Source organism: Calonectris borealis, chromosome 30, assembly GCF_964195595.1.
Source record: "Calonectris borealis chromosome 30, bCalBor7.hap1.2, whole genome shotgun sequence".
In the NCBI taxonomy this organism is placed as follows: domain Eukaryota; kingdom Metazoa; phylum Chordata; class Aves; order Procellariiformes; family Procellariidae; genus Calonectris; species Calonectris borealis.
The window spans coordinates 798,856-812,324 of NC_134341.1; the positions used below are offsets into that span (position 1 = coordinate 798,856).

General features: G+C 69.8%; 3 protein-coding genes across 4 annotated transcripts in view; 2 read left to right on the plus strand and 1 right to left on the minus strand.

Moving 5' to 3' along the window:
- MCRS1 (microspherule protein 1) overlaps positions 1-13,469 on the plus strand; it is an 84,534-nt gene that overhangs the window by 63,343 nt on the left and 7,722 nt on the right. The window contains exon 15 of one of the 2 annotated variants that reach the window (XM_075133714.1): positions 13,432-13,443. The exons of the other annotated variant lie outside the window; for it this stretch is intronic. The gene's annotated coding sequence lies outside the window, so the exon portion shown is untranslated. Of the gene's footprint in view, positions 1-13,431; positions 13,444-13,469 lie in introns of those variants that run through there. 2 annotated transcript variants of the gene reach the window in all.
- LOC142073783 (tubulin alpha-1C chain) lies at positions 617-3,597 on the minus strand. The gene is made up of 4 exons (XM_075133957.1): positions 3,551-3,597; positions 2,433-2,655; positions 2,212-2,360; positions 617-1,648 (listed from the first exon to the last, which is right to left on the minus strand). Exons 1-4 carry the CDS (start codon positions 3,551-3,553, stop codon positions 674-676), a joined length of 1,350 nt encoding a protein of 449 aa, XP_074990058.1. The 5' UTR covers positions 3,554-3,597; the 3' UTR covers positions 617-673.
- Positions 8,945-12,785, plus strand: TUBA1A (tubulin alpha 1a). Its single transcript, XM_075133958.1, has 4 exons — positions 8,945-9,042; positions 10,487-10,709; positions 10,791-10,939; positions 11,630-12,785. The coding sequence occupies exons 1-4, from the start codon at positions 9,040-9,042 to the stop codon at positions 12,608-12,610; spliced, it is 1,356 nt and encodes a 451-aa protein (XP_074990059.1). The 5' UTR covers positions 8,945-9,039; the 3' UTR covers positions 12,611-12,785.

The window sequence follows — 13,469 nt, forward strand, 5'->3', positions numbered from 1 at the left end:
CCGCCATGCGCAGTGGCAGCACTGGATAATGGGCTCTGGCCCCCCCCGAACCCCCTTCCCGGACAGCGAGGGTGGCGCTTACGGGAAGGGGTCAGTGCCCTGCCCAGGGGCTGTGGGGGGGTCCCCTCCTGCCCAGGACCCCCCCAGCTCTGCAGAGCACCAGAGACCAGCTCCATGCCAGGAGCAGCACGACACCACGTACAGCCCGTCTGCACCAGCCGTGCCTGGGGCCACATCCTGCCCACGCACCCAGGGCTGGAGCTGGAGGGCGTCTGCTGGGGCAGGGCACTGGGGGCTCCCAGTCTCCCTGGGGGCTGTTCCCAGGGGTCCTCACCCCACCTGGGGACCCACCCATGTGACAGGGACCCTGGGGACAATAGAGGGGAACACACACACACGAACCCCCCCGAGCGCAGGCAGCCTGCCAGCTCACAGCACAGGACCCAGCCAAGGGACCCCAGTCCCACCCAGCCCCCCAGCCCCTGTGCCAGCTGGCAGCGGGGCCGGGCACCCAGCCCAGGCCAGCTCAGCCCAGCCAGGACACCCCCCCGCCCCGGGACGTCCCCCCAGGTCACCGCGAGGCAGATTGTGCTGGGACAATAAACGAGGCAAGAGTGGAAAGAACAATTTTAATGAACAGCACCACAGTGTAACCGGGAGAAGAGACAAGGCACTAGTATTCCTCCCCCTCCTCCTCGCCCTCCACGCTGTCGGCCCCCACCTCTTCGTAATCCTTCTCCAGGGCGGCCATGTCCTCCCGGGCCTCCGAGAACTCCCCCTCCTCCATGCCCTCCCCCACGTACCAGTGCACGAACGCCCGCTTGGCGTACATCAGGTCGAACTTGTGGTCCAGGCGGGCCCAGGCCTCGGCGATGGCCGTGGTGTTGCTCAGCATGCAGACGGCGCGCTGCACCTTGGCCAGGTCCCCCCCGGGCACCACCGTGGGCGGCTGGTAGTTGATGCCCACCTTGAAACCAGTGGGGCACCAGTCCACGAACTGGATGGTGCGCTTGGTTTTGATGGTGGCGATGGCGGCGTTGACATCCTTGGGCACCACGTCCCCGCGGTACAGCAGGCAGCACGCCATGTACTTGCCGTGCCGCGGGTCGCACTTCACCATCTGGTTGGCCGGCTCGAAGCAGGCGTTGGTGATCTCCGCCACCGTCAGCTGCTCGTGGTAAGCCTTCTCGGCCGAGATGACCGGGGCGTAGGTGGCCAGCGGGAAGTGGATGCGGGGGTACGGCACCAGGTTGGTCTGGAACTCCGTCAGGTCGACGTTCAGGGCCCCGTCGAAGCGCAGGGAGGCCGTGATGGAGGACACGATCTGGCTGATGAGGCGGTTGAGGTTGGTGTAGGTGGGCCTCTCGATGTCCAGGTTGCGGCGGCAGATGTCGTAGATGGCCTCGTTGTCCACCATGAAGGCGCAGTCGGAGTGCTCCAGGGTGGTGTGGGTGGTGAGGATGGAGTTGTAGGGCTCCACCACGGCCGTGGAGACCTGCGGGGCCGGGTAGATGGAGAACTCCAGCTTGGACTTCTTGCCGTAGTCGACGGAGAGGCGCTCCATGAGCAGGGAGGTGAAGCCGGAGCCGGTGCCGCCCCCGAAGCTGTGGAAGACCAGGAAGCCCTGCAGCCCCGTGCACTGGTCAGCCTGTTGGGAGAGTCCCCAGCGGGGTCCGGAGAAGGTCAGCCATGGCTTCGCACCCTCGTCCTCCCCGGGATGGGTGCAGCAGGAGCCACCCGTCCCACGCAAGCCCATGGGCAGCCAGCTCAGCCTTTGATGTGCCGGGAGCTCCCCGAGCGGAGCTGGCGGCACAGCAGGTCCGGCCAGCCCCGGCGCCAGCCCCAACGTGGGAACCAGAGGTTCAAAGAGCTCGGGCAGCCACACCAGTCAAACCAGTGCTGCACCAGCACCCAAACCAGGGCTGCACGGCTCCCCCTGCCCCGGGCATGGGGCTTCCCATCCTCCTCCCCACGGCTGGGCTTGGCACCGGGCTGGGACGGGGCCGTGCTGCCCCTGGGGACAGCCCAGACCTGTCACCCACAGCCTGGGGCAGCAGGTCCCTCCTGGGGCAGCCCCCCTTCTGTCCCAAAGTGCTGATGGGGCAAGAAGGACCCACTGATCACCCCCCCAGGGACACCCCCCTAGGGACACCAGCTTCCCTTTGTCTCCAGCCACCCCCTGGGAGGTGAGACCCCCCCCAGGATGCTCACCAGCTTGCGGATGCGGTCGAGGACCAGGTCGATGATCTCCTTCCCGATGGTGTAGTGCCCGCGGGCGTAGTTGTTGGCCGCATCCTCCTTGCCCGTGATCAGCTGCTCGGGGTGGAAGAGCTGCCGGTACGTCCCCGTGCGCACCTCGTCTGCGGGGAGAGCCCCGTTAGCACCCAGCAGCCACGAGCACCGGGCGCCCCCCGAGCACCCCCCAGCCTCACCGATCACCGTGGGCTCCAGGTCCACGAAGACGGCCCGGGGCACGTGCTTGCCGGCCCCCGTCTCGCTGAAGAAGGTGTTGAAGGAGTCGTCCCCCCCGCCGATGGTCTTGTCGCTGGGCATCTGCCCGTCGGGCTGGATGCCGTGCTCCAGGCAGTACAGCTCCCAGCAGGCGTTGCCGATCTGCACGCCCGCTTGGCCCACGTGGATGGAGATGCACTCGCGCTGCGGGGGCATGGGGGGGGCACGGGCTCAGCTGGGGGCAGCTCCCACCCAAACACCGGTTGGAGCCCCCCACTGCCCCAGAGACGGGAATTGGGGTTCCCCAGGGTTATTCCCAGTCCCCACCATTCCCAGTCCCCACCACCCAGGGCCTGCACTGGGACAGGGACAACTTCAGCCCCTTCCCTGCAGGGTCGCCCATCACCCCCCCCCAGTTCGGGTGCACCCACAGAAAGGGGCACCCCCTTTTCTCCGCCAGCCCTTGCACCACCCCGGGCTGTCCCGCGCCCGCCGCCAGCCCCGGCCCTTCCCCGGCAGCCGCTGGCTCCCGCAGCGCCAGCCCTGACTCACGGGGATGGGCGCCCGGCCGGCAGCCCCCCCCCCGGGCCACGGCCGGCAGCCGGCTCCACGCGGGGCAAGAGCAAACTCCGGGGACCGGGAAGAGTTTCCCCCATCGCGGCCGCTGCTGGTCGTGCCCAGGTCGGGGTGAGAGCAGGGGCTGCCCCCGCCATTGCCCCACGCCCCCGTAACTCACTCCCACCCGTGCTCCCGGCGAGGGCGGCAGTAGGGTCCCCCCGGCACCCCCACACTCCCCTCGGGGCAGGTTCCCCTCCAGTCTCCGGGGAGGCGGGGAGGGCTGTGGGAACGTGTCGAGGACCTGCGTGGGAGCCCGACCCACGCGGTGCACCTCGGCGTGTCCCCACGCGGAGAGGCACGGAGGCCGGGGGGATCAGCGAGCCCCGGCTGGGGAGTGGGGAGGGCCACGGCTCCGGCCCCACGCGCTACCCTGGACACGGGGGGGACCCGGCACCCCCCCTGCCCCTCAGTCCCACGCGCTGCCCCGAGGGGCCCCACACACCCCCCCAGCCCACGCGGTGTCCCCACGCCCGGCCCTCACCATGGCCGCTCACTGCCCGAACCGTTACGGAGCCGCTGATGAGGGAGGCGAGGGGCGGCCGGCGGGGCCCCCCCCTCCATATACCCCGGGGGGCGGGGCCTCCTGCGGGGCGGGGCACCAGGGGCGGGGCACCGCCTTTCCCCGCCCCTCCAGGCCACGCTGCATCGCCAGCCACGCCCTCGCCGCGGGCCGTGCCCTCTCCGCCCCGCCTGGATTCCCATTGGCCGGTTCGAAAGTCGGCGAAAGTGCGTAGGCGGCGACGTCAAGAGAGTGGAATGTGGAGGGCGGGAGGCAGGGCGAGGGGCGGGGCGCTGGGGCACGAGGGGCGGGGGGTGTTATGGGGCGGGGGGGCAGGAGGGGCGGGGGTGGCACGGGGCGACTTGGGGGACAGAAGCGGTCGGGGGTCATTAGGGGCAGGGGAGGCCTGGGGGGTATTAGGGGTGAGGGGTATTGGGGGGCTTTGGGGGGCTTTGGGGGCAGCGGGGCCGGGGGGGCACTGGGGGGGGCTTTGGGTGTCTTTAGGGGCAGGGAGGGTTGGGGGGTATTAGGGGTGGGGGATCATTGGGGGGCTTTGGGGGGCTTTAGGGGCAGGGGGGGCTGAGGGGGTATTAGGGCTGGGGGGACATTGGGGGGCTTTGGGGGGCTTTAGGGGCAGAGGGGGCTGGGGGGGGATATTAGGGCCAGGGGGGCTCAGCCGGGGGCAGGAGGGGGTCCCTGCACCTCTGGCCGCAGCTCCAGGCCCGGGCTCTGCCCAGGGAGGCTCTGCCCGTGGGGGCCACGGGGGTCTGGAGGTCCCCGGCCCCATCCTCGTCCCCATCCCCGTCCCTGTCCCCATCCCCGTCCCGTTCCCGTGGGAAGCCCCGCGGGCTCCCGCCGCGCCGGCTCCTGCGCCCAGCCGCCGCCCGTGTTCCCCTGCCAGCCCCTGGGGCGGCTCCTCGGGGGAACCCACGCGGGGGCAGTTCCTGTGGGGCAGGACGGACGGGGCGGGGGGGTCACCCCACGCTCACCCCCCGGGGAGCAGCACCCTGTCCTGCTCTGGGCCCCCTCCACCCTGGGCTGGGGTGAGCGTGGGTCGGGGTCACATTCCCAGGGCCAGAGACGGGTTTGGGGACAGGGTGGGGACACAGGCAGCCCCGGAGACCCCCAAGCTGGGCTTTGAACCCCACCCCTGCAGTGGGGTCACTCCGGTGTCCCCCTGGCAAAGGGACCCTGTCCCCATTCAGAGCTGGTCTGCAGAGAGCTGAGAGTGGGGGGACCAGGACGTCCCTGGGGGACCAGCCATGGCGATGCCCCCCCTGCCCCGGGGAGGCTCCTGGCACGGCTGAGAGCAGCGGGGCCACCGTGTCCCCCGGTGTACCCCTGGGGTCCCCTGTCCCCCACCGCCACCCCAAGGCTGCACCCGGCCCCCACTGCACAGCACCGTGCACGATGGCTGAGCCGGGGCCCCCAGGGCTCCCCTGGGCACCTCGGTGTCCCCCCACTCCCTGGGCTCCCCGGTGTCCCCCCACTCCCTGGGCACATCCTCGGTGCTGGCACCCTCCTGGGGCTGGGCTGGCCGGTGTCCCCACGACACCCACTCCTTGAGCCACTGATGCCCCCCGGAGCCCCCCGAGCCCCCACCACCTGACTCCAGTGCCCTGCTGGGGGTCGGGGGGTGCTTTGGGGGGGGCCAGGCGGAGCGGGGCCCCCCAGCAGCGGGGTCTCTCCCGCCTCGCCGCCGCCACGGCCGCCGCCCTGCTCCTTTATTGCAGGCTTTGCCGCAATGCGGTGCTGCCCTGCGAGCGCAAGCGATGCCGCAGCCCCCTCCCCACGGCCAGCATGGCCGCAGCCCCCTGCACCCCGTGGCTGCCTCCCCTGCACCCTGTCCTGCCCCCCGTGTCCCCCTCGCCGTGTCCCCCCTCCCCGGGGCTGAGCCTCCCTTTCGTTGTGGCTCCCGCAGTGCCGGGAGAGAGCGGGGGCTGCGGGGGGCCACGGGGCACCCAGACTGCGGGGGTACGCGGTGACACCCCCCTGCTCCGTCCCATGGGTCACCCACTGCCCCCAGCACCAGGGGTCGGGGGGGGCCCTCGCCCTGCCCTTCGGAGGGGGGCGGCGGGGTCGGGCAGGGATGGGTGCCACCGCCTCCGCCGTGCCCCTCCAGCCCCCCAGTCCCACCCCGAGGCAGCCGGGGGACGGCGGGGCCCGTCCAGTGCCCCCCGCTGCACCGGGGCCTCATCCTGCACCCCGGAGAGGAGCAGCCCCCGCCCCCGAGCTGCCCCGTCTCTCCGTTTCAGTGAACCCGTCACGTCGGTGGTGGCAGGGGACGGGCGGACGGGCAGAGCGGGCGCTCGCACGCCGCGTTCTACGGGAAAAGAGATTAAAAATAGCAGCGGCCGGTGCCCGGGATGTCACCCCCTCCCCGGGAGCCGCGGCAGCCCCCGATGGGGCCGGGACCCCCTGAACCCCGGGGACGGATGCGTCCCGGCTGTGGGGTGCGAGGTCACCAGTGAGGGACCCCCAGGAAGGGCCCAAACTGGGGGGGGGGGGGGGCTGGAAATGTCGGCCGTGGCGCGGGCAGGGAGCCAGCGGCCGGGAAATCAGCCCCCGCCGGGCTGTGCCGCCGGAGGGGAGCGGAGATGCCGGCTCTCGGAGCTCCCCCGAGATGCCCAGCCCGGGGGGGGGGCAGCCATGGGAAGGGCTGGGGGCTCTGAGCTGCCGGGGGGGACCCCGGGGCCTGTCCCGCTCGGTGGTGCCCGGGCGGCGGACATGGCGGGGGGGGGGCAGCAACCGTCACCAGGAGCCGCCGCGTTGCTACCAACAGTCAACACAGCACAGGCGGCCGGGAAGTGCCGGGGGGGGCTGGGAGCTGGGCCAGACCCCCCCTCACCGGCACACACTGGGGCTGGACATCGAGGGGGGGCCCCGGGGCTGGTGAACCCCATAGCAGGGTGCAGTGCGGCTGGGTATTGGGGGACCCCGGGGCCCGTGTACCCCCCCCCGGCACAGCACAGCGGGGTCAGGCACTGGGGGCCCCGGGGATGGTGTCCCCCCCCGCAGCACAGCAGGGCCAGGCAGCGGGGAGACCCCAGCCCCGTCTCCCCGCACCCCCCACGGCCAGACCCCGGAATGGATGTTGGGGAAGGGGAATGCGGGCGGGGGGGGGTGTCCCAGGCCGTCTCCTAGCAACCGGTCTCCTAGCAACCCCGCCACCATGGCCCGTTGCCTGGCAGCGGTCGGCGCGGGGACGAGTGGCCTTCCATACGTAACGAGATGGGAAGGGGCTGGAGGGGGACACCCCCGGCACCCAGGGCCCCTCACCCTACACCCCGCATCGCCCGGTGGGGCTGAGCCACCCACCGCCCCACGGGGCACCCCCCACCCACGGCTTAGGGGACGGGATGGGCAGTGACCCCCCCAGCCTGGAGAGGGGTCCCCGAGGTGGGGGCTGCTGTGACCCCCCCCGCACCCCAAGCCCTGGGGACGCCCTGGGGACGCCCTGCCAGGCCCCACAGCGGTGCTGAGGGCTCAGGACCGTGGGGAGACAAAGGCAGGAGACGTTTCCCACACAAGGACCAATCCGGCGTGGGGCTGGGGGGCTGGGGACTGAGCCGCTTTGGGGTCAGGGTGCCCCTAAACACCCATTTGCAACAGGGACCAGCCCGGTGGGAGCTGAATCTGCCGGAGCTCCTCCGCTCGGCGCAGCCAGGGCCACCCGGTCCTTTGTTCTGCTGAGCGATGCCCAAATCCCAGCCCCTCTTTGTCTGCAGCCCCGCAGCCCCCAGGGGGGACCCGAACCCCGGCCCCTCCCTGCTCCCACCCCCCTTCAGCAGCACCCCAAAACCACCAGGCCGGCAGAGCCTGAACAAAACCAGGAGGAATTGTTTAGTGAAAGAATAGAAGAAATAAAAGCTGGAAGAAAAAGAGGAAGAGGGGGAGGAAGAGGGGAAAAAGGAGTAGGAGAAGGAACAGGAGGAATAAGAACGGGAAGACTGGGAGAAGTGGCTGGACTCGATGATCTCGAGGGTCTTTTCCAACCTAAATGATTCTATGATTCTATGGCATGGGGCTGGCAGCGGGGACGTGGGGCTGGCAGCAGGGACGTGGGGCTGGCGGCGGGGACGTGGGAACCTGGAGCTGCCCAGAAATCTGGATAATGTGGGAAATGCAGAGAAAAATGTGATTTCTCAGCAGGGGGGGCCATCCTGGCAGCTCCACCTGCGGCAGCTGGGGCCAGCTCTGCCCGTGCGTACGATGTGGGGTCACCCCTCTGCAGGGACTGAGCCCCCCGGAACCCCCCGCCTCAGGGGGACAACCTCCAGCCCCCACCCCCAGCCACTGTGGGCTTTGCAGGGACAAACAGGAGGGGGAACCTCCCAAGGAGGGGGAACTCCCCAGGGCCGCAGGGCCGGTGGCTCGGGAGGGCCATGCGGGGGCTGCAGCAGATGGAGGGGTGGCGGGGGGACGCGTGCCCCCGTGTCCCAGCTGTGTCCCAACCACCAGCTGCCGCAGAGCAGCTGCCGCTCGGTCCTCGTCCCCCAGCCCCAAAAACTGCACTGGGAGCCACCTCAGGGCTTTGTCCCCTGTGTCCCCCCGCCGTCCCCGTCCCCCCTGGTCCTGCTGGTCCCCAGCTGCCCTTGGGGAAGGCGCTTTCTCCCCCCGGTTGGGCCCCGCAGGGCTGGTTTCTGCTGCCCGAGCAGACAAAGAGGCGCTGGAAGGGACGGGGCATGGCCAGGAAAGGGCCAGGCTGCGGCCAGGACAGGCACCGGGCCACGGTGGGGACTGGGGCCAAGATGTGGCTGGGAACCAGGGCACTGGGGCATGGCCAGGCATGGGGACAATGTCCCTGGGGATGGGGACAGGGGCATGGCCGGGGATGGGGACCAGGGCGTGGCCGAGGATGGGGACAGGGGCATAACTAGGAACCAGGGCAGTGGCCAAACAGGGGGACGGTGGCACAATTGGGAATGGGGACCAGGGCGTGGCTAGGAATGGGGAGCAGGGTGCAACTGGGGATGGGGACAGGGACGTGGCTGGGAATGGGGAGCAGGGTACAACTGGGGATGGGGACAGGGACGTGGCTGGGAGCCAGCGCAGTGGCGCACGGCCAGATCGGGGACGGTGGCACAACTGGAGATGGGGACCAAGGCGTGGCCGGGGACAGTGGCTTGGCCAAGAACCGAGGGACCGGGACACGACGGGGACACGGATGGGGACAAGGACATGGCCGGGGCCCAGACGGCGGCGGGTAAGAACCGGCGGCGGGGCCGGTCCGTGGCCGCCGCAGCCCCCGGCCCCCCCGCACCGCCCGGCCTTTGTCTGCGGCTCCGGGGGGGCATTACCTCATCCCCGCCCCGCGCCAATGGCCGCCGCCGCCGCCGCCCCCGGCCCCGCCGCCCGCCCCGCCCCGCCGGGCCTATAAAGCCCCGCGCCGAGCCCCGCGCTCCGCCGCGCCTCTTACATCGACCGCCTCAGCGTCGGGCTGTGAGACCGCCCCGGAGCCGACCGCCGCCATGGTGAGATGGGGGGGTCCCCGGTCCCCATCTCCCCCTCCCGCTATTGTCCCCGGTCCCGTCCCCCCCCTCCCAGGATGGGCCTCGGGGCTGAGCCCGCACCGGGCGTAGCTCCCGTTACACCGGGCAGGAAGGGTCGTCCGGGATCCAGCCCCGAGTGTGGCTCCCGTTAAATGGGTTGGGATGGGTCCCCCTTTCTTCCCCGGGGCTGAGCACCGAGCTCCCACCGGGCGTGGCTCCCGTTAAACCGGGTAGCGTAGGACCCCTGGGACCGAGCCGCGAACCCGCACCGGGCATGGTGCCCATTAAATCGAGTAGGGTGGGTCCCCGGTGCTCATCCCCCAGCCCCCACCGGGTGTGGCTCCCGTTAAACCGGGTAGGGTAGGACCCCTGGGACCGAGCCGGGAACCCGCACCGGGCATGGTGCCCATTAAACCGAGCAGGATGGGTCCCCGGGGCCGAGCCCGAGCCCGCACCAGGCGTGGCTCCCGTTAAACCGGGCAGGATGGATCCCCGGTGCTGATCCCTGAGCCCACACCGGGCGTGGCTCCCGTTAAACCGGGCAGGATGGATCCCCGGTGCTGATCCCCGAGCCCACACTGGGCGTGGCTCCCGTTAAACCGGTCAGGATGAGTCCCCGGTGCTGAGCCCTGAGCCCGTACTGGGCGTGGCCCCGGTTCGACGAGACAGGATCGGGCCCCCCCTTGCCGGTACTGAGCTGCTGCCCTGCACTGGGCGTGGCTCCCGTTAAACCGGGCAGGACAGACACACACCCCCCCCCCCCCGGTGCTGAGCCCTCAGCCTGCACTGGGCGTGGCCCCGGTTAAACGGTGCAGGATGGGTCCCCTGGTTTGGGCTGTGGCCCGGGTACAGGGGGGTGGGCAGGGCAGGATGGGGCCCCCCGGTGCTGAGCACCCCTTCCCACACTGGAGGACAAGGCAGGGCAGGATGGGGCCCCCCCAGTCCTCCACTGGGCGTAGCCCTGGTTCAGTGGGGACCCAAGTGGGCAGGATGAGCCCCTGGTGCTGAGCACCCCCCACTGGACATTGCTGGGCCTCAACAGGACGGGTAGGGCAGGATGGGACCCTTGGAGCTCCCTGTCTTGCCCTGGGTGTGGTCCTGGTTCCTTGGGGCAGGATGAGCCCCTGGTGCTGAGCTCCCCATCCCACAACAGGCAGGATCCCAGCTCTCTCGGGGGCAGGATGGGACCCCTGGAGCTGAGCACCTCCCCCTGCACTGGAGCGGGACCCCCTGCAGCCCTCGGTGCCTGCCGGGACCCAGAACAATAGGGTGTGTCTGGGCAGGATCTGGCCCCGGGGATGAGCTGGTCCCATCCAGCCCTGGGTTCTGACCCTTCTGGGTGCCAGCCCGTCCTGGGGGCAGCGTCCCCTCGGGGTCCTGGGGGGGCGATGATGACAAAGGGGGGTGACATGTCCTGCCCCCGCAGCGCGAGTGCATCTCCATCCACGTGGGCCAAGCGGGCGTGCAGATCGGCAACGCCTGCTGGGAGCTGTACTGCCTGGAGCACGGCATCCAGCCCGACGGGCAGATGCCCAGCGACAAGACCATCGGCGGGGGGGACGACTCCTTCAACACCTTCTTCAGCGAGACGGGGGCCGGCAAGCACGTGCCCCGGGCCGTCTTCGTGGACCTGGAGCCCACGGTGATCGGTGAGGCTGGGGGGGCTGGGGGGTGCTCGGGGGGCGCCCGGTGCTCGTGGCCGCTGGGTGCTAACGGGGCTCTCCCCGCAGACGAGGTGCGCACGGGGACGTACCGGCAGCTCTTCCACCCCGAGCAGCTGATCACGGGCAAGGAGGATGCGGCCAACAACTACGCCCGCGGGCACTACACCATCGGGAAGGAGATCATCGACCTGGTCCTCGACCGCATCCGCAAGCTGGTAGGGGCGGGGGGGCTTGCAGGTGGTGAGCCGAGGACAAAGACTCGGTTCTCAGTCTCACCTTCCCCTCTGGACTAGCCAGGCTGGGTTTAGATTGAATATATTAATTAATGTTAATCCTGTTCTGCAGCGGCTGCCATTGGCCGGCAGCGGGACGCGGCGCAGCTGGGGTGTTGGAGCTGCTCCACAGCGCCGCGGCCCCCGGGCGCCTGCGGTGCTGAGCTGTGCAATTCCCTCTTTGTTCCCACTTGGCTCTCGCCGCGGCCGAGTCCAGCTGCGTGTGGCTGGGGATGGGCGTCCCGGTGACGGCGCAGGCGGCGGCAGCCCCCACCGGCCCCTCCCGGAGCTGTGGCCGCGCTGAGGCCGGTGCTTTGTCCCACTCCCGGATGCCCAAACCCCGTCCCCAAACCTGTCCCCGTTCTGCTGCCGAGCCGGTGGCACCCGGCCCCCCTGCGAGGTGCTTCTGGCCACTCTCCCACCCCGGGGGCCAAGGGGCTTCCCTGGGGGATTCCCCATTCCCATGAGTCAGTGTCCAACAGATGGGGTCAGGGCCACCCTGTCACCCGTCCCGGTGGCTCCTGCTCTGCTGCTGGAAATCCCCCAAATGTCCTCGTGCGGCCACAGAGAGGAAGGAGCAATTTCTGCTGCTGCCCGGACTAAACATGGCCCCCCCTTGTCTCTCCTCGCCAGGCTGACCAGTGCACAGGGCTGCAGGGCTTCCTGGTCTTCCACAGCTTCGGGGGCGGCACCGGCTCCGGCTTCACCTCCCTGCTCATGGAGCGCCTCTCCGTCGACTACGGCAAGAAGTCCAAGCTGGAGTTCTCCATCTACCCGGCCCCGCAGGTCTCCACGGCCGTGGTGGAGCCCTACAACTCCATCCTCACCACCCACACCACCCTGGAGCACTCCGACTGCGCCTTCATGGTGGACAACGAGGCCATCTACGACATCTGCCGCCGCAACCTGGACATCGAGAGGCCCACCTACACCAACCTCAACAGGTTGATAGGCCAGATCGTGTCCTCCATCACGGCCTCCCTGCGCTTCGATGGGGCCCTGAACGTCGACCTGACGGAGTTCCAGACCAACCTGGTGCCGTACCCCCGCATCCACTTCCCGCTGGCCACCTACGCCCCGGTCATCTCGGCCGAGAAGGCTTACCACGAGCAGCTCTCGGTGGCGGAGATCACCAACGCCTGCTTCGAGCCGGCCAACCAGATGGTGAAGTGCGACCCGCGGCACGGCAAGTACATGGCGTGCTGCCTGCTGTACCGCGGGGACGTGGTGCCCAAGGATGTCAACGCCGCCATCGCCACCATCAAAACCAAGCGCACCATCCAGTTCGTGGACTGGTGCCCCACTGGTTTCAAGGTGGGCATCAACTACCAGCCGCCCACGGTGGTGCCCGGGGGGGACCTGGCCAAGGTGCAGCGCGCCGTCTGCATGCTGAGCAACACCACGGCCATCGCCGAGGCCTGGGCCCGCCTGGACCACAAGTTCGACCTGATGTACGCCAAGCGGGCGTTCGTGCACTGGTACGTGGGGGAGGGCATGGAGGAGGGGGAGTTCTCGGAGGCCCGGGAGGACATGGCCGCCCTGGAGAAGGATTACGAGGAGGTGGGGGTGGATTCGGTGGAAGGGGAGGGAGAGGAGGAAGGGGAGGAATACTAAACTCACAAGGGTGCTGCTCTTACAGGGAACATAACCTAGTTGAAGACCCCCCCGTGGGTCTGTAGCAGTGTGTGCGCCGCGGTCTGTCCTGTTCCATGGTCTGTGCTTCAGTGGAAAAGTCTGTTACGGACCCGCCCGTCCCGTGGGTCTGAATAAAAAGCATTCCCTGTCTTACCACCTGCCTCTGGTGTCTTTATTCCGTGCTGCGATGTCCCTCCCTGGGTTTGGACGCTGTCCCCAACAGCCTGTGGCATGGCCCCGGGTCCCTGGCTGCACCCAGGGCCTCCACCCTGGTCCCTGAGTGTGTGCCTGGGGTGGTGCTGAGCCCAGCACCCTGCAGTCCCCCCAGCCCTGTGCTCCCCAAACTGGTCCTTCCTCCCCATCCTGCTGCTGGGCTGTGTGCCCCCCCATCTGTGCCCCCTGCACAGTGCCCTGGCTCTGTAGTGGGGGCTGGGAGGGGGGGGTCCTTAGGAGCCAAGTGAGCACATGGGGTGGTTTAACTCCGGGGGGGCTGGGGGTCACTGAAACCCCCCCAGTTTGGTTAGAAGCCTGGAGGAGCTCTGCTGCCTGCTGGGGGGGGGGGGGGCTGCATTGTCCAGGGGGCCCTGGTTGGCTGGGGGGGTGGGATCCTGCTGCCCCCCACGGGTGGGAGCAGTGGGGCTGCAGAGATCCCCAGGGGGCTGAGAGTGGCCCCTTCATGCTGATGGGGGGCTCCCCCCCACCCCAATCCATGGTGTATCCTGAAGTCCCTCTGCAGGGAAGAGGAGTGGTCCTGGCAGCCCCAGGCACTGGGAGGGGGAAATGGGGCAGCAGCCCCCTCAGCTCTGCCGGGGTACAGGGGGACCCACTGCCTCCCTCC